Consider the following 20,631-nt stretch of genomic DNA (forward strand, 5'->3'; position numbering starts at 1 on the left):
ATTTCACTTAATAGAGTTAATAATCATTAAAAATATTCTAAAATATGCAGAAATAAAGAAAACTTTAATATCTTAATGTAAATTCTTCCAAATACAAATAATGATAAGAAAAACAGTTAAACTCAGAAATAAATGTACATATAGTAGCCAACAAATCCCCTCAGTCTGTTGACACCAATAAAATGAGCTTTAAGTGTCAATTTACAGGAGATCTGAAGACATCAGCATAATAAATGAGGTGAAAACAGGAACTATTGTCATGAAATAAAGAGTGTTTTCGCAGATCTGTTAATATTGATGAGCCTCAGACTATCAACACTCATTCAACAAGCCACTCAGGATCATCAGCAGATCATCTCACTTTATTCTGAGTGTTTGCTGTTAGAAACACATTATTTGACTCAGGATAGATGATAAAAGCCTGTAAAACTGCTCTATTGAAAGACAATACTGTTATTGCTCACAATATGACATGGATAAAACATCAATAACACAAAAACATGAATGACACTCAGGTAAATAACTACACCATTATATGTCCATATTAATCTAAACATTGTTTGATTTTCTCAATGCTGCATTAATTGCAATACAATTATTAGATCATCATTAGATTCAGTTTAAATCTGATTTATAGTTACTGCTGAAGCTGCATTTCTCATAAATAGAAGTTATTCATAGTTCTAGAGATCATTCTTCTTACAGTAACTTTGGTAACAGGGTTGATGAATACAGTCAATGCTACAGTTTGTGTAAAAACTGAGACAATAGATTGAGATTATTTTCTTGTCCTCCCATCATGCAGTAGAAAGAGCCCAGATGATGTCACTTCGTGAGTGTTTCACAATTTTAGAAATGCTCTGTTTTTAAAAGAGGAAAATCATGTCAGAAGTAACAGTTTAAGGCTGAAATAACCTCAGATACTTTGATCTTCTAAAATACGGACAACGCAAACACACACAGGCTTCCGTTTCACAGCACACATAATTAAGATGCAGGAAAGCTTTTTCCCTCCGGTCCTTCCTTCTCATTCGTTCTTTCTCCCCCTTCAGTCCCTTTACCCATTCTCTCCTTCACTCAGTTCACTCTGAGTGATCATAGCAGAATATAATGTTCTTTACATGTTTGGTATCATTTGAAATGTCTCAGTGCGACTGGTACAGTGCTCTCGTGTCCAGAGAAAAATAACAAAATGTAAAAGAAGTGAGAGAGTTTAGAGATGCTGTTTCTAATGTGTGTGTGTTTGTGTGTGTGTGTGTGTGTGTGTCTTTTCCCAGGGTCTCCAAACCAAATGACCTCCTGTTCCTCAATAAGGTGTGAACTCCCCCAGTATGTGATCCCAGTCAATGCAAACTCCAGCTGTTATTCCATGCCTCCATTTGGAGAATAATTATCTAATTGCAATTTTCTAGTTAAAACTGTGATTTTGGATTATTGTTTTTTAAATTGTATTTAACCAATTTTTTATATTTTTTATAAAGAACACCAGGTTTGTTGTGCTTGTTTGTACTTAACATATTAATATGACTAATAATAATAATTATGATTTATTTTTATTAAATATTATACAAAATTATTATTCCAAATATTATTATTCTAATAACTTTCATTTATATATATTGTCACGGCGCTGCGTTGGGCAAATACAAAGGAGTTCATTAAGAAAAAGAGATCCAAACAAATAGAGGTTTATTCCAGACGATGAAGGTTCACGCACACACCAGTGGCACGTTCAAGTTCAAAACGGTGCGCAACGTTTTGCTACGGTTTCCGGGTTGAACGTCATGTTTCCTGGAATCGGCGTGCACCGGTGTGCAACAGGGTTTGAGATACGCTTTCTCTTGTTTGGTGGGTGTGTCAAAACTGCAGTCCAATCAGCAGCAACATGTATATAAAGCATGCAGTATTAAAGTGAACTCGCACAATGGGTTCAAGGAAAGTAACTTACAAATGTGTTCGATGCAGCTCGGTATACACAACAACTGAGGATATTAGAAGACATGTTTGTCATAAGTTTTATTGTAAAAATATAGTATATCAACATAATGGTGTAGTTGTTTATATTTTTAGCTTCATTGCAAGTATAGAAATAAACAATGGTAATTAAGTGCTTTTCCTAAAAATGAGAAAGAAAATACACAATATTAAAACTACATATGAAAAGTATGAACTACAAATAAAGTCAGTATGTGAGGCTAAATAGATGTGTTTTAGTCTGAATTAGGTAAGATGTGTGCTTCCATTTCAGTTTCCACAAATCCCTTCACTCGATTGGGATGTTCTCTTTTGTTCTGGGCGGCAAGTGCAGTAACTGTAAGATTGGGCATATTTTGTAGTATTAAACACATATTTATACCGACTTCATCAGGCTCTGAAAATTCTTCACAAAGAACACAAAGAATGGCCTTCTCAGCTGCCATAGTTGCAACTCTTGCGTCATCAGAACAGTGTGTTTGACGCATCACCGTTTCTGTTTTAAAAACGTTGTGCAACGTTTTGTCTGGGCTAAATGCATCCATACGACATGCAACTCTTCAGAGAAGTAAGGAACCGGTACACACGGGCAGTCAGGAATGCCAAGAGTAGTTTCTTTAAACAGAAATTTGCCTGTAGTACCAACTCCAAAAAGTTCTGGGACACTGTGAAGACCATGGAGAATAAGAACACCTCCTCCAAACTGCCTATTGCGCTGCGGCTAGACAACACCATCACCACTGTCAAAACTGCTATAGTTGAAAATCTCAATAAGCATTTTGCTATGGCCATGTGTTCAATTTGGCTACCCATATGGCCATAAGCTCGTCACCCCCCGCATCACCTTGCCTTAGTCCCTCTAATTTTTCCTTCACACAAATTCAACCAGCAGATGTCATGAAAGATTTGCAAATGCTTGAGCCTTATAAATCAGCTGGACTAGTTGATCTGAATCCGACCTTCCTGAAACTCTCAGCAGCAATCATTGCAACTCCTATTACTAGTCTGTTCAACCTTTCCATCGTATCCTCAGAGATCCCTAAAGATTGGAAAACAGCAGCAGTCATCCCCCTCTTTAAAGGGAGTGACACACTGGACCCCAACTGTTATAGACCGATATCCATCTTGCCCTTTCTCTCCAAAGTTTTCGAAAGCCAGATCAACAAGCAGATGATCAAATATTTTGAATCCCACAATACACTTTCTGCCATGCAATCAGGTTTCCGAGCTGGTCATGGCTGCACCTCTGCTACACTCAAGGTGTTAAATGACATTACAACTGCCATTGATAAAAGACATTACTGTGCAGCCGTATTTATTGACCTGGCCAAGGCTTTCGACTCGGTCGACCATCACATCCTCATGGCAGACTTGGTAGCCTTGGTTTATCAAAAAACTGCATCGATTGGTTCACCAACTACTTCTCTGACAGGGTTCAACATGTTAAATCTGAGGGTATGATGTCTGGACCTATTGATGTCTCGATGGTGGTGCCACAAGGTTAGATTCTCTGGCCAATACTATTTTCTGTGTATATCAATGATGTTGCTCTTGCCGCTGATATCACTCAGATCCACCTCTATGCAGATGACTCCATTTTATGCATATCTGGTCCTACATTGGACACTGTGCTAACCAATCTCCAAAAAAGCTTTGATGCCATTCAACATGCATTCTGGGGACTTAAGCTGCTCCTAAATTCCAGCAAAACTAAATGTATGCTGTTCAATCGCACACTGCCCGTACCCGCCAACTTGACTAGTATTTTGACTCTGGATGAATCTAGACTAGGTTATGTGAATACCTACAAATAACTAGGTATCTGGTTAGATAATTCACTTTCCTTTCAGTTCCACATTAACGAGCTTCAAACCAGAATTAAATCTAGAATTGGCTTCTTATTCAGAAACAAAGCCTCTTTCACTTATGCTGTCAAACATACGCTGGTCTTACCAATTTTAGATTTTGGTGATGTCATTTATAGAACTGCCTCTACCTCTCTTCTGAAAAGGTTAGATGTGGTCTACAACAGTACCATCCGTTTTGTTACCAATGGCGCTTTTAACACCCACCATTGCGACCTATATGCATTAGTGGGCTGGCCCTCTCTACATACTCGACGCCTGACCCACTGGTACCATTTTATATATAAATAAATTGTATTGAACTCTCTGTATCTGAACTCTCTCCTCACTATTGCCTTACCCGTCCGTAACCTGCGCTCTGGCAGGTACATCTCCCTAGTAATCCCAAAAGCAACTACTTCCTTCGGCCATAGCGCCTTCCAGTTTGCAGCTGCATACGACTAGAATGAGTTACAAAAGACACGGAAACTTGAGAACACCATCTCTCTCACATCCTTTAAAGCACATCTATCAGAGCTTCTGCCTGTTCGTTGCACATGTTGCCAGATACACAGAAAGAAAAAAAAGAAGAAAAAAAAGAAAGAAAAAACAGTATTTCAATATTTCTCCAACAGTTTTATTTTTGACTGCTACAGCCATGTAATATTTGAGAAAGCAACCAATAATCTGGTAACATTTATAACAACCATTCTGTAGAGGTTTTCTTGCAGGTTAATTGAAAAAGGTTGCAAAGCATTGTACATTAACAATTTTACATAAAAAGATGAGCCGGTAGCACAAATTAGATTAATGAAGTGAATATAATATGCAATAATTGACAAAGTCTCTCAACATGAACGCAGACTTGCAATTTTAATGTAGGGGTCAACGAGCTTACATTTTTAATTTGTTGTTCAGTTTTACAATGAGCTGATTCTCAATTTGTACTGTCCAGCCTTGCTCGTTTAGGTGTAAACAGCTGCCCAGCACAACTAAAAAGGCGCTCCCATGCTGCAGAGGCAGGCAAGGGTGTGTTCAGTTTAAGGCTTAGCCTTTTCACCAAAGGAAATGAGTGAAGCAGTTGCATCTCTTCTGAGGGATGCTCTTGTGGATGGAACAGTCTTAATGGAAGAAAAGAAGTCATCCTCGTCAGAGACAACATGCTGTGATTCGTTTTCCTGGGTGTCCTTCATGGCATCAAGATGACGCAGAATGTAATCCATACCTATCATATACACATAATACAGAAATTAATGATAATTGTGGATAATGCTGATAGACAAACTATGGCATGTTTACCAGTGTGGTATGGACCAAGTATTGGGGTTGTCATGGATATTTTAGAAATTAAAGCTGTTCACTTGCTACATAAGCACTGCTGCATTTACAACCTATAACCCTATACCCTTGTCTTTTCTAACATTGTTTCACAGTCTGACTGTGCTAGAGTAGGCAAGTAAATAAACATTGAACCGATAGCTTAACTCCACACAAACCCATATGCAGTAGTGGAGAAGTTACAAGTGGGATGGATAAGCAAAATGTACCCATGACTCCTGACATTAAAAAACAAAACTGCATGTTTTCGCTCTTTAACAGATATTGGCATAATATCAATTTCATCAGGTAATCTGTACTCATATACAAAATATCTTATCTGCTTTTATGATGTGGGCCTCGTCCGTCCATGACGTTTTGAATTTGGGAAGAAGAATTGCAGCACTGATGAGTTCCGGATCTTCAATAAACTCCCCCAAGCGCTTTTGTAGACCCCGCTGCAGAGCATGAATAAGGGGAAGACATACCTTGACTGAAGCCTCCATCTTTTTGAGCTTTGAATCAAGAAGGTAGTTTGTGGGAAGCAGCCACCCCATCTGAGTGTTTGTTTCGGACTGAAGGATGTTCAAGGCCATGAATACAGGCTTCATCACAATGCAGTGTTCAGAGAGGTAAGAAACTTCAGCAGGATTTAGCTAGTGTTGTAGTCAAGACCACCTAACCCGAGACCAAGACAAGACCAAGACCAGAGTGTATCGAGACTGAGACAAGACCAAGACTTTTAGGGGCTGAGACCAAGTCGAGACCAAGACCGAGTCAAGTCCAAGACCAGCACCCACACTACATGACACAATAAAATGTGAAACATGATCAAAAGAGCTTCTCAAATTGATCTGAAAGATCCACACTCTCCAAAAAACACCTAGATATTAAACACTCAAAAGCAAAAATAAACTTAACCATCTTTATTCAATACTCCTGGGTGACTTCCATCATTTAGTACAGAATGTAAAACAATTATTCATTGTTCATCACTAAAGTCTTCACTTTTCTCCGCCTTTTATAAACAATACATAGAGTTATGTTGTTTTTAAACCAACAACAAACCTTTTTTTTTTTTTTTTAAAACCACATAGCTAAATGTGTAAAAAAAAAGAAAAAAAAAAGCTGTGCATTGTAATGAACACAGTAATTCTATGTGAAATGTTGATGTTTAGGAACAACTATTGTAAGTAAGAGTCTTTTATAGCTTTTATGTGCAATCAAAGCAACAAAAGATTTAATACAAAGAGGTCAGAAAGTCAGTGGCCTAACTGCATGTGATTTATAAAAGTACAAAGTTGATTTAATTGGGAGTAGTTTCATCATATGCCAAACCTTAAACTGCAGTGGCAAAACACTCTTCATAAATTTAAGCTCACTGCAATGGATAAACGCATAGATGAGTAGTTGCACAATACCACAAAAACTATAAAAACAGTAAATTGTATCCAGCATCTTTTACAGTGTGCAAAAATGCCCAAGATACATATTCAATGGTTGTTTTGAGTTATTACTTACTTCAAAACATTAACTTTAAATTCAATCTATACAGCAACATCTAAACATTCACCCAGGGGTTTCCGCTGCATTAAAAGTAAAGCTGAATATGAATACAGTAAGTCTATGTAAAATGTAGATGCTCAGAAACAATCATCGACAGTAAGAACTAAAGACAGTTTCTCTCTTTTACAGATTTAAGTTTGCTTTTGAATGAATGTGTCAGCTTTTATAAGTTTTCAAAGCTACATAAAAATACACAACTGTTTAATTGGGAGCAGTTTCATCATATGCCAAACCTTAAAAAACTGCAGTGGCAAAACACTCTTCATAAATTCAAGCTCAAGACCAAGGATAACCACATAGTTGCACTGTAGTTGCAATAGAGGAGTAGATGGACACCTCAAAAGTTACATCAATGGAAATCAGTTTAAAGTAAAGTTTGGTTGCATTTTAGAAACATGAGAGATTGCAACATTCTGTGACCTAAACGTGCTCGATGAGGTCTCATTATAATGCCTCCTCTACTGTAAACCCTCTCCACTGGTGCAGAGGAGGCAGGGACTGACAGCACCTTCAATGCCAAATTGTGGAGTTGTGGGAATCTAGCATGGTTTTTGGCCCAGAAGACAAGTGCATTGTCAGTATCAGAGTCACGGATGGCATCAAAGTATTTGCTTATCTGTGCTACAATACTTGAATCCTGGACTGAGCCGCGCTTCTTGTGTGCCTTGTAGCGGGACAGAAGGCGAGGGCATTTGGGTGGTGGCGAATCACTGGCTGGATCCACATTTATGGCTTCTGAGGCAGTTTCATGATCATCTTTACTGACCATTATGTTCTCCACCTCTAAGATCAATGTGTCTGAAAAACACAAACACAATGAGTTAGATTTTCATTTAGAGTTAAATGAAATACTTTTAGGACCTTTTATAAGACACATTTTTTAAATGATCAATTACATTATCTTTTTGTTATTCAAATAAACATAGCAAGTTAATGTAAATTCTGGTTATTTCATTCAGTGCAAAGATCAGTAATGAAATGATTTTATGAATAGTTATTTATTTAGGCTACAAGGTGCTACTGTACTAAATCTAACCATTGGCCTACTGTTTTTAATAGTACTTGAAACACTCTGTACTTTGATTTCTCTCTACAGGTGAGTATGATGGGCTAGTATAAAGTGAGTTTGGTTTATGTACAATAGGCATGTTACCAGCCTAAATATAAAGAGTATCAGGTTCAGTTGGCCCAGAGTATTACAAAATATTTGTAATGACAAAAATAAACAGATGAAAGGAAGACTATGAATTCCACTGTAAGACTAGTTAAGGCTTTTATAGGCTACTAATTTAAAACATTTAGGATTCATAGTTTTGCAAATAAGACATTTATTTTCACTGGATAAAAATGTATACTAACCTGTCAGTGTCTTCTTAAGATCATCTCTGAACTTCTTCACTGATGTTGCATTTCCCCCATTGGTAACATCTAAGTCCACCCAGCTTAAGCCAAACTGTGGATCCAGCATGGTAGCAAAAAAGTACACATTGTGGTTAAAAGGTTCCTCTTTTCCGCTGTCTTTGCCCATGTTTGTTTTTGTAAAGATTCCAGAGAATCTTTTCACCAGAGACTGCTGGAGGGCTCTGACCAATGCACTGCATTCGGGTCTCCTCCATCTTGAGGAGGTGTGTATTCAAGTCCAGGACAGTTGGAACCACCATGCTAATGGTAACTGATTTCTCTCCTTCTGTCAGGTCTGTCAGGTCTGTTGCCTCGGAAAATGGAGCAAGAACTGCACTCAGTTCCTTCAGCTGGTTCCACTCACGGACACTAAACACCACATCCCCATAATCTTTGCTGCACATTTCGTTCAGGGCTTTGTGGTCCAGAGCTGTGAGGGCCTGTACTTGTTTGAATGTACTGTTCCAGCGAGTATTGTTTGCAGCTGGAACAGTCCTATTAGTGCCAAACATAGCCTCAAACTTGTCTTTGAATTGTGAGCTGCTATGTAATAGAGTTGTGAACCGTGATGTTTTGGCTATGGTGCGGGAAATGGCCCTAACCTCCTTCATGCCGTCATTCACAACTGCAGAGAGTGTGCAAAGCAGGAAAGACGTTCACCTGGTAATTCTGTGTCTTCCACTGAAGTAATGTCCTCCCACAAGTGCTCATCATCTAGATTATCCTCCTCACTCTCACTGTCGTCAGATTGCTGTTGGGGCATGTTTACTTTGAAAGCGCATTTCATATTTGCGGCATTGTCTGTTATGATATAGCTTATTTTCTGACGGATACCATATTCTTCTGGGATCTCCTCAAAGGCAGAAGCAATATGCTCTCCAGTATGTCTGCCTACAAAACGCCTACAGTCCAGCAGGTAGGATTCAACTGCATAGGAATCCTTTGATTTATAGCACACATGGGCAGTCACTCCTAGGAAGGAGCGTAGCCTGCGATCAGACCAGATGTCAGTTGTTAATGACACAGATGACTGGGTCTCAAGTTTCTTCAAAACAGTTTCCTTGACCTTCCTTACCAACTCTGGTATCCGTCTCTCAGAAATAGTTTTTCTAGAGATTGGTGTGTATTTACTATCCATAATCCCAAGAAAGTGTTTAAAATGTCCATTTTCCACAAGTGACAGAGGCAGACAACACCCAATTATTACAACAATGGCTTCAACTGATGTCTTGTTGCCTTGGCGATTGTAGACTGTAGAGCTGCACTTTCTGTGTAAAGAATGATATAGTTGGCTGTGTGACATCTGTCTGTTGCCCTGCCTTGTACTCCAAGAACCTAAAAATTTAGGGAAGAGGAATCAGTAAAATATCATCAGTAAAATATCTTCATATGAATATCAATTACATAAAAAGAACAATCTTAAAAATAAGTAGCAACTTCATAAATGTATGTAAAATCTGTGTAATGTTACTGCATAAGAACACATGTGTGGGTAAACACAATATAAATCAATGGTATTTTGGCCATCACATTTTTCAAATAGGTAAACAAGGAAGTTAAATGATTGATATGGTATGAGCCAGAGAGAGCATGCTGGTAAAAAGTTATATATTTGATCTGCAACTGTAAATTGGAACTTAAAAATTAGCTCTCTGAAAGTAACGTGCCATGTGCCATAACCTATTTAATTTAATCATTTATCATATAAGTTGAGGCGCATTACTCAGTCTCCACTCTCTGCTCATATCTCTAGGTTAGCTCTCTCACCCAAACGAGGAAGCATAACCTCGGCGCGTAGCTTTAATGTCGGACATTAGCTAAGGTCGATGTAACTTAACATTAGCTACACAGCTTTATGTGGCCTGTCTCGTGACATCCCACACGATTTGTGTCAACACAGAAAACATTTAATTGGATAGGTTTTTTCGATTATTTAAAGTGTGGTTTATGTCAGCTGAATGTGCAGAACGCTTTTCAGAGAAGATAAGGTATTTTAGCACAATTCACACCCAACGGTAATTCAGGAAAAAAAAATATCCGAATGCTCCACATGAAAATATGGTCTTCTGACCTTTAACCATCGTGTCGATTTATTTTGATTAATATGTGCCAGGGAGAGAGAGCAAGACAGCGCTTAGGAGACGGTGAAGCCAGAGTCCTGCACAGGTTCATTTTTGGAGACCCGCCCCCGCCCGTACCAGCAAAGTTCAGCACCAGATCCGACCCGTCACCCGTGATAATATCAAAATTAAATCCGCACCCGCCCAGACCCGTTAATATTTGGCCCGTTACCCGACCCGTGCCCGCGATAAATCACACACAAGCTAAAATCTATTGAGCGGTGGGTTCATAGGGTGCGCTGCCAATAACGCACCTAAAAGCTGTCACAAAGTACTGGGAAAAGTAATGATTATTAATATGTCAAATATATCAAGGAGACATTTCAATTGTTTATTAATAAACAAGTGTTTTCTGTGTCAAAGTTGAAGTTGACGATGCTGACTGACTCGCGATCTTCGCAGTAGTGAACGCGCCAGAGAGAAATTCACATTTCATACAGATTGCATAAGCAGAGAGCAGTCTGTTTTCTTTCTTTTTTTAATTGTTTTGTTTAAAAGTAGACATTTCATGCTTTCTATTTCTCAGGTCTGTGAGGCAAGTAGCTTATACGCGGAGTTTCGGTTCATTTTAGAGACGAGCCTTAAGTTCACGCGCCCGCGCCTCCGTGTCGTGATTATTGCCTGCTATATTTACCTCTTTATTTACCTCTTTATTAAATCCAGGATATTGGTTGATGAAACATTGATTAAAATTAAGATATAATTAATACGAAACGAAATTCACTTTAAAGAAAGGCTTTCTATATAAACAAACTTAATGAAATGGTCAAAATCATGTCTGCCCACTGCATTTGTCTCCCGATATTCGGGATCATCTTATCTTATTCATGCTTTTCACTTTTCATATAAATCAACATAAAATTTAAAAAAATATATTATTTTATTTAAACATGAATATGAAACTAAATCGTTTTTAATGACAGGGCTACAACACATACAGTACAGAGAAATTTAATGTCAGAGCATTGTGAGCATGTGGAGGGGGAGATTTTCGATCATTTATCGAATATTATTTTGCTTGATATGCCAATTCTTAATATTTGGTATTTTTAATGTCTGTTTGAGATCTCTGTGAAAGTTGTAATTGTAGGTTCGTGGCCCTGAGTGTCGCGATTTCGGTTTCATTTCGCATATAGCATACAGCCCTTATCATAGATGACGCCACCGGTTTTTATTTAAAAGAAAGACTGTATATGTTTGTATGTAGGCCTATATTATGGGCAATTTATATACACAATACTTACTAAAATATAATTAATATAATTTTATTGCATTTGTATTAGTTGTTTGAAGAGTAAAAAAAAAAAAAAAAATAAACACAAGTTCACAACCGGCAAGTCGGTCGGACTAAAAAGGGGAAAAAAATAATTGGGTCGGTCCTAAATTGACAGGGTCGGTCGGGTTACGGCAAACAAGAATATTTTTAAGGACAGCCTGACTAAAACACATATTTGCGTACTGTGTTATGGTAATTTAGACATACAAATATTGCACATATTTTTCATCCGTTACCCGCCCGCAAGGAGTTCATTATCCACCCACGTCCCCGCCCGTGAATTTTAGGAATGTCACAATCCACCCTCTTTAGCCACTTTTATGCGGGTACCCGACCCATTGCAGGACTCTGGGTGAAGCCTTGTTTATACTTTCGCCTGGCTCCGAAAAGAAAGATTGTGCGCGCAACCGGGGCGCTCTCTCTCTCTCTGCTCGTTCTTCAGTTGCGCCCTGTCACAAGCACAGCAGTTCATCTACATTACTCACCAATCAAATAAGACTATGGCGGGACAAAAATTCACTTTGGAGCAGGAGCATCGATAAGAGGACTCGTTAACGTCGAGGGCATACAATATCGATGGTTCATAAAACTTAGAACCGGTTCTCGAGTGGAACCGGTATCAATTCCCATCCCTATTAATATGTATAGCTGATATTGAGGTTTTAAACCTCTTTGTGTGAGGAGTAAAACATTTTGGTACGAGGCAGATTGCTAACGTTAGCTAGCCAGCTTTGCTAACATCACTTAACTTACACATAACGTTAGCTTACCTTTCTTTGTGCTTCCTTTCCAAGTGACGATAAAAGTTTGACGTAGTCCCCATCGTCTCTGAAAGCGAAGCACTGCAGAATTTACAAGAAGCTGTATGATATCTTCTGGATGTTGTTTTACAAATATTCTTTATGATTTTTGTAGCCGAATTTTATTACTGAAGATTTTGCAGACATCTCCTGCTCCCAGACAACCACAGCTCACTTTCTTGGGAGTGCGAGTGAAAGGGGGCGGGGATGGGTGACAGCGAACAAAAATACATAATTAGCAATGACCAATGAGTCACGTTGCATGGATTTGAATCAGTATGTTTTACATCCAATAAAAGCAAGGATGTTAACAAAAAAAATTAGACAACATATACTGGCAATTTAGTGATATTTCCACAGTTATGGTCTTGAAAAAAAATCCCGAGTCCTCAATGTCCGAGACCGAGACAAGACCGAGTACAAATGCGGTCGAGTCCGAGACGAGACCGAGACCATCAAAAAGTGGTCTCGAGACCATCAAAAAGTGGTCTCGAGACCATCAAAAAGTGGTCTCGAGACCAAGACCGGTCTCGAGTACTACAACACTAGATTTAGCCTATTTAAAAAATAAATAAAGTCAAAATCAAAACAAACATCTTAAAAGAATAGTTCACTTAAAAATGAAAATTGTCATTTATACACCCTCAGGTTGTTTCAAACCTGTATGAAGTTCTTTCTTCTGCTGAACACAATCCTTTGATATTTTGAAGAATGTTGGTAACCACACAGTTGATGGACCCCATTTACAGTATTTTTTTTTCCTACCATGGAAGTCAATGGGATCCATCAACTTTTTGGTTACCGAATACCGACATTCTTCAAAATATCTTATTTTATGTTCAGCAGAAGACAGACATTCATACAGGTTTGAAACAACTTGAGGGTGTGTAAGTGACAGTTTTCAGTTTTAAGTGAACAATTTCTTTACTACTCCAATTAGAACAGAGTGAGATTAAGCAAACAGACTTACATTTTCATTTTGAATGCTGCACATACATTCCGTAGGGATGCTTCTCCATGCTCCTTTAGGATCCGCATTACCCTCTCTGCAGCATTGTACACTGAATTCCATTGTGTGTGGTTGGGCTGAATGAACTGCAGCTTACATTCTTCTTGCACAGTCTCAACACTGATGGCAGACCGGCTGGTTTTATTGTACAATGCCTGGCATTTCCCAAATTTGAACGGGAAAGCTTCTTAAATACCTCACTGCTGTCCTCTGCCTTGGAAGCATCCACAGTAGCCACCAAATTAAGAATATGACACGCGTTCGCTGATGCTTGGGTAGGTGATACTCCAACCCACTGTTAGTGTTTAAAATAGAACAGGTGTCCTGAACTTCAAATCCTTCTTCATCGTTCTCACACTCCAGTGTCACTGCCTCAGCAGTGTCAGCACCAATTAACTCTTCCTGACTCTGTTCACCATACACTTTGAAGGCTTTGATAAAATTTGATCCACAATCAGTTGTCGTTCTGACAATTTTTTCTGAGATGCCATATTCCGAGTGGATGTCATCCAAGGTCCCTGCAAGCAAATCAAATGTATGTGAACCTTTCAAGCGTCTGAAGGCAATGGAAGCAGACCTTCTTTCCAGAGTAGGTTCATCAATCCGATGTAACTGCGTTGTCGTGCTGTCCAACAGTCAGTAGTGGTACCTATGTAAAAAGAACACACTTCAGAATTGAGTAACACACAATTTTCACCACTGATCATTTTTGCTCGCAAATAAAAATAAAATAAAAAAACTTGATTTAAATATAAATCTGATGTTTTATGAAAGTTATTTGAGATACATGAATTAAAATTGTAAATCACCATGTGAGAACACGTTACATATCCACTTCAATAAGTCGACAGAAAGCAGGTTAATGCATTTACATGCTAAACGAAATCGATGTAAGGGACAAAAATCTAGCAGTGATGATAGATTATGCTTAATGCACTTTGAAGCCTGGTAAACAAACAAAATAAATTAACTGTTTCCAGCAGATGGCACTGCAAGCTCGTGCAGCGCTAACAGAATATAATTTGTGCGTGTATTAAAAAAAAAGTAACATTCTGCAGTTTATTTTTTTAATAATTGTTTAAGGCAATTTCATGATTTCAGTCATCATACAGTAACCAGCAACAACCCCTTTATAAAGTGCCCGTGCCTCTTACTCTAGGCCAGTGGTTCTCAACTCCAGTCCTCGGGACCCACTGCTCTGCACATTTTGGATGTCTTTCTTATCTGACACACTCAGCTCAGTTCATGGAGTCTATCCTAACGAGCTGATGATCTGGTTCAGGTGTGTTAAATAAGGGAGACATACACAATATGCAGAGCAGTGGGTCCCGAGGACTGGAGTTGAGAACCACTGCTCTAGGCTCACTGGTAGCTATCATGGTTGCTATGATCGCGTCATCAAAAACACCATTGTCCGGTAAAATTTATTCGATCTTTTCACAGTGCTTTTTTTTGCTATTTTTGGCAGAATAATTTCGGTTGTCAAACATTCACACTCATGATAAACCAATAGGCACATGAACAAACTTGCGCACTATATGATGAATTTTATTATACAATTTAACAAGATATATGATACAGATATTCGAAACTTACCTCAATGTGTTTTTTTTTTAAATTAGAGGAAGAATTCTTGAATGCTGAGATTTCAACTGGCTTAGGCAAGCAAAGTTGACATGACATAATCACACAATTGCCCTTCTTCGTCTTCACTTCAAAAAGCTCTTTCAGGTATGGCCAAGGATGCTGAAGTGCTATATTTGAGCTGTTGCATGTTGACGCATCCACCACCACACTTCCTCCCTCCTCATCCTCCATGATTAAAATAAATTGGCACCAGGTGTCTCGAAGTCTGTTTGATGCTGGTCTGATGCTAAATTTTCCGTGCGCGAGATTTGATTTGACGGGAATCACGCATGGAATCACATGACTTATAAAAATAAATATATAATGTAGTGACGGCAGGTACAGGGAAAATAGCGCAGTAAAAGTACCGATATATCACTTAAAGGTGCCCTTGAATGTGAAATTGAATTTATCTTGGCATAGTTAAATAACAAGAGTTCAGTACATGGAGATGACATACAGTGAGTCTCAAACACCATAGTTTTCTCTTTCTTATTTAAATCTCGTTTTTGAAAAACACCCCTGAAAAATAGGCGAATCTCCACATAACACCGACTGTGACGCAACAGTCGGGATCATTAATATGTACGCCGCCAAAAATTTGCATATGCTCATATGAATCATGCTCAGTGCCAGGCGAAACTGCGCAGCCGAATCGTCAGAAGTTCTGCAGGTGAAGAAACAAGCAGGAGGAGGATCATAGGGAAAATGGCAGATCTATCAACACAATCTACATAGTTTATTTTAAAATAGGCCTACATGTTGACTAAAGCTATCCCATCTAACTTTGTCTATAATCGGATACCGCTACAGTTTAATTCGAAGTTGTTAGTTTGCTCTGCCCATAAAAAAATTACTTGAATCAATGAACAACATTAATAAAGCCCCATTCTTACACATCATTAACTAAAAAGTTGGTTTAGTGTTTAGTTACCCTTTAATATAGTGATATTATGCCAAAATACTGATTTATTTAGTTTTATATTAAACCATTGTAATCCTGAAAGTATTCCCCCTTTTTTCAAAATGTAACTATAATCTGATTACAACGTTTTTTGACGTAACTGTAACGAATTACAGTTACTGTATTTTTGTATTCTGATTACATAACGTCGTTACATGTATTCCGTTACTCCAACCCTGCTGAACACACACATGGCTTCTCTCCAGTGTGGATCAACATGTGTTCGTTCAGATTTGTTTTTTGTGTGAATCTCTTCCCACACTGATCACATGTGAACGGCTTCCCTCCACTGTGGATCCTCTCATGTATTTTCAGATTTGATGACATATTGAATCTCTTGTCACAGTGTGAACACTTCTAAGGTTTTTCTCCAGCGTGGATTCTCTGGTGCCGTTTTAATGGTTTAGCTGTATTAAAAGTCTTCCCACACTCAAAGCACACGTACTCTCTCACACCAGTATGTTTTTTCTCATGTTTACGTAAATTCTCCAGCAGTGAAAAACTCTTTCCACACACAGAACATGAATGTGGCTTCTCCTTCGTATGAACTACCTGGTGTCTCTTCATGTGTGATGCAGTAACAAATGTTTTTCCACACTGATCACATGTGAACGGCTTCTCTCCGGTGTGGATCCTCATGTGAACATCAAGATTTTGTTTTAATGTGAAACTGTTTCCACACTGAACACACACATGTGGCTTTTCTCCAGTGTGGATTCTCGTGTGTTTCTTAAGGTTTGCTGATAGTGTGAAACTCTTCCCACACTGATCACATGTGTGTGGCTTCTCTCCAGTGTGGATCCTCATGTGACGATCAAGATCACGTGTGTTTGAGAAACTCTTCCCACACTGAGTGCAGGGGAGCGGCTTCTCTCCAGTGTGGATCCTCATGTGAATCTCTAGACTATCTTTCCGTGAGTAGCTCTTCCCGCACTGATCACATGAGAACGGCTTCTCTCCAGTGTGAACTCTCATGTGACGGTCAAGATCACGTGCTTTTAAGACACTCTTTCCACACTGAGTGCAGGTGAAAGATTTCTTGGCTCTTCTTTTCTTTAAAAATGTCTTTTTAGTCTTTGAGCGACTCAAAGGTTTTTCTCCAGGTTTGACATGATGTTCCTCCTTCACTTCACTCAGTTCTTCTCTCTCCTCCTTCACTTCACTCAGTTCTTCACTCTCCTCCTTCACTTCACTCAGTTCTTCACTCTCCTCCTTCACTTCACTCAGTTCTTCACTCTCCTCCTTCACTTCCATCGGGTCTGACACAAAAGAAAAAGGTTTAATTTAGTAATAGCAGAAAGTACTAGTAGACGACTGCTATAAAATATGATAATTCTGGTGTGGTTTTCATAAATGAATTGCATGAATGAGGTACATTGATATTTCAATTATTATTTTCAAGACATTTAAGGCACAAATCACGTTTCTTAAGTGAGAAAGATTAAATATATTTGATTAATTACACAATTATTTAATGTGATATTAACATTTATACATTTATAGTGCCAAGGGGTGTGCAAAATTGAAATACAATTCTCTCTCGATATTTGTTAGGAATTTTCCGATAACAATAATTAAAATTATTTTGCTGATTCTGTTTTGTTCGGTACAGGCCTGTCATGGTAGCCTGGAAATCCAGACCAAAATCTGAAAGATTAATGGTCTGGCGTCAACTAATGAAAGTCGGCCAGCTCAAGGGGCGGCACCAAGAATGCATTTGAAAATCTCACTGCACACAATTGAAAAACACTATGACCAATCACAGCAATAAACCCATTACGCTTAGCTACCAGCGGAGCTAACTGGGAGATTAGACTCTTGCCGTATCCGGTCGGCAAAACAGCAAAAAACGTCCTTCTTGCAAAGGAACGATTCGAGCGCCGTTTTCTGTTCCTGTTTTAGATAAAAAGCCAAGTCTAACGCGTTCATTGTAGCGGCCAAAGCCGTTTCAAACAACTGGTGTTCATCCATAACCATCTTGCAATGTTTACTAATGACTTCGACGTCACATCGCTGTCGTCATCTGTTTAGCTCACCTCTGGCCCGCCTATATCAGATAACCTGATGTGATTGGTGCAGCTCAGATCAAGGGGCATATTTAATGAGCAACATTATCCTACACCAGAGTAACTCGCTGAATTCAACTTGTGCTCTCGTGAGAACTCTGGATTACTAGGGTACTGTCATGGATAAATAAATATGACAATTTAACCACCACTAGGTGGCAGCAAGTCCATGTCTTATAAGATAGAAATATGAAAATAAATGATGTAAAAATGAGCCCGATGTAATAGCAGAAAGGAGACACATTTTTTAAATGCAAGGTCAAACCAATTGTCCCAACGTCTGAATCCAATGGTGTGGTAGAAGGTTTCCTGCATGCTGTCTTTTCGGTGCACAAAGTAATTTAATTCCAAGTTATCTGACCAATTTTCCACATCCTCGAATTTACGTTGAAACGCCAATAATTTAGGTAAACATTTGATTATTCTGTTTAAATCTTTTTATTTCACTTATTCAAGAGGATGTCATTGTCACTTAGAGTTTCCCACCGGCCACTAACGTTGATCTCCCGGTAACAAATGCCCAGTGTTGGGGAAAGTTACTTGTAAATGTAATGCATTACTATACATGCATACATGCATACATGCATACATATATATATATATATACACACACACTAAAATAACCATCATGTTTGTTTACACAGCGCACACAACACCTCCTCTAGGGGCGTAGTTTGTGGGGGTGATGGGGAAATGGGATAACTGTCCAAATGATCTGACGGCGCGGGCGGGTATAGATATATACACTAGATGTCGCTTGGCTACAGTTTCGTTCCAATGAACTGCAGTAGCCAAGGCGACATCTATGTATATATCTATACCCGCCCGCGCCGTCAGATCATTTGGACGTGTGCTGTTTTCAAGAGATAACAACGATATAAATACTGTTCATTTTCTCACACAAACCGCTCGTTTCGTGTCTTAGGCCATCAATGTGTACTTATGATGGGCAATTGTTTCATTTGGACGATGGGGAATTGTTTTAATTTGGACTCTGTGCTTGTGTTTTGAGACAGTGACCATCGACCTGCATTATATGACTGACAGACAAGAACGGTTTGACCTAAAAATATCAAAATTGAAACTACTGCGGAAACAAAGACACCTACATCTTGGATGCCCTTGAGGTAAGCTAAAACATATCAAAAATTAATTTCAAAGTGAACTATCCCTTTAACAATCGCAATTTTGTCCGTTGGAAAATTGCGCTAAAAACTGATAACAAGAGGGGAAAACATCATCCTGCACCAACATAAATTTCCACAAAAATGTGTTCTGCTAATAATGACACATAGCAAAAACATGGCTTTCATATATTCCAAGAGATTACAGGAAATTAACATTTTCAATACAAGAAAATGTTAAGTAAAGGTAGTTTGACCTACCATAGCACTTTGATTAAAAAAAATACTTTAAACTGATACGTTAGTTAAGTCAAGTCACTTTTATTTATATAGTGCTTTTAGCAATAGGTGCATAAATAAAATAAAATGCATTATTATCCTATGTAAACAAGTAAATGCTAACTAGGCTATTACTTTACTGCAGTTACTTTATCAATGCATGTGTGGATGAACCCTCTGAACAAATAGGCAAACACAAATCAAAATATGCAACTGACACATAATAAACATTGAATTACAAAAAATACACAACTTACATTGAGCTGTAGAACCAATAAAGTTCCTCATAATAGGGTTTCTTGCATCCGGCTCAGTTGAGCAAACACTAAGCAAACACAGAGCCATGCCAGTACTTCTATAAACACTCTTACTTGTCTCTCTTAAAAGGATAGCCCTTCCCGTAGAAACCTCCCTAGATCCCCCTTGAGGCGGGGAGTAGCATTACAGCACAAGAAAGGGAACAGCCTTTCAGAACTGTTACAACTGTATGTATAAAAAATTTTTTTTAAAAAGGCGAACCAGATATAAAATAAGTGTAAATTAAGGGAGATAATTTGACCTGAAGTTGACAGTCTATATAAAAGTTTCTCCAACCTCCCTCTACTGAACATTTGTTGAAAATCTTTAGTGGGAGGAGCTTCACTAATGATGCAATTGCTGTGGGAGGAGCTTCACTGATGATTAATTGCTGTGGGAGGAGCTGATCTGCCAAAAATCAGTAAATGAGTTTTTTTAACTAAATGACACATCTGTAAAAAATCTGTACATCATGTCTGTCTGTCTGTCTGTCTGTCTGTCAGAAAGTAACTGATGCTCATTTAATTCATAACCCTAATTATTTTCATAATTATTCTCCTTCTTCATTCAAAAATAGTTGTGGAGTCTGTCACTTCATTAAAAATCAATCTTAAAGTCTTGGAGTTTTGATGCCAGAAAATAAGCTTTACTATCCAAGAAATTATTTTATCTAACAAAGCAAGTGCTTTTGCAAAAGCATCTCCAGAGTCCAGTATCAAACATATACACACCTCAAAGGTGATCAATACATACTATATACTTGTGTTTTAAACAGTGAAAATGAGACTAAGGGCTTCACCATATATGAGCTTTTCCATCCATCCATCACATGCTTTGCTTCTCTAATGCATAATAAAGTATAATGTCTTTGTTAATATTGTCATAGATTTCACTTAATCCAGTAAATAATATTCTACAATATGCAGAAATAAAGAAAAACATTAATATATTCAGGTAAATTCTTCCAA

General features: G+C 38.3%; 1 protein-coding gene across 12 annotated transcripts; it reads right to left on the reverse strand.

Moving 5' to 3' along the window:
• Window positions 1-6,046: 6,046 nt before the first annotated feature.
• On the reverse strand, window positions 6,047-19,738 carry LOC311073139 (uncharacterized protein). Of its 12 annotated transcripts, none has more exons than XM_084098617.1 (6): window positions 19,624-19,738; window positions 14,904-17,156; window positions 13,269-13,956; window positions 12,269-12,472; window positions 8,061-9,437; window positions 6,047-7,499 (listed from the first exon to the last, which is right to left on the reverse strand). In XM_084098617.1, the coding sequence occupies exons 1-2, from the start codon at window positions 19,709-19,711 to the stop codon at window positions 16,255-16,257; spliced, it is 990 nt and encodes a 329-aa protein (XP_083954743.1). In that variant the 5' UTR covers window positions 19,712-19,738; the 3' UTR covers window positions 6,047-7,499; window positions 8,061-9,437; window positions 12,269-12,472; window positions 13,269-13,956; window positions 14,904-16,254. The 12 variants fall into 12 exon arrangements, with proteins under 12 accessions (XP_083954743.1, XP_083954742.1, XP_083954748.1 ...); XM_084098616.1 differs by having other exon boundaries at window positions 8,061-9,370; window positions 12,269-12,340; window positions 12,428-12,472; window positions 13,269-17,156; XM_084098622.1 differs by having other exon boundaries at window positions 12,269-12,340; window positions 12,428-12,472; window positions 13,269-17,156.
• Window positions 19,739-20,631: the final 893 nt, after the last annotated feature.

The sequence above is a fragment of the Abramis brama genome (assembly GCF_963993115.1).
Source record: "Abramis brama genome assembly, chromosome: 1".
In the NCBI taxonomy this organism is placed as follows: Eukaryota; Metazoa; Chordata; class Actinopteri; order Cypriniformes; family Leuciscidae; genus Abramis; species Abramis brama.

Excerpts from the sequence above, each read along its gene's own strand:
- LOC311073139 (XM_084098617.1), bottom strand. The coding sequence starts at position 19,711 with ATGGCTCTGTGTTTGCTTAGTGTTTGCTCAACTGAGCCGGATGCAAGA. Across the intron at positions 17,157-19,623 it reads TATTGGTTCTACAGCTCAAT|ACCCGATGGAAGTGAAGGAG; the intron begins GTAAGTTGTGTA and ends CTTTTGTGTCAG.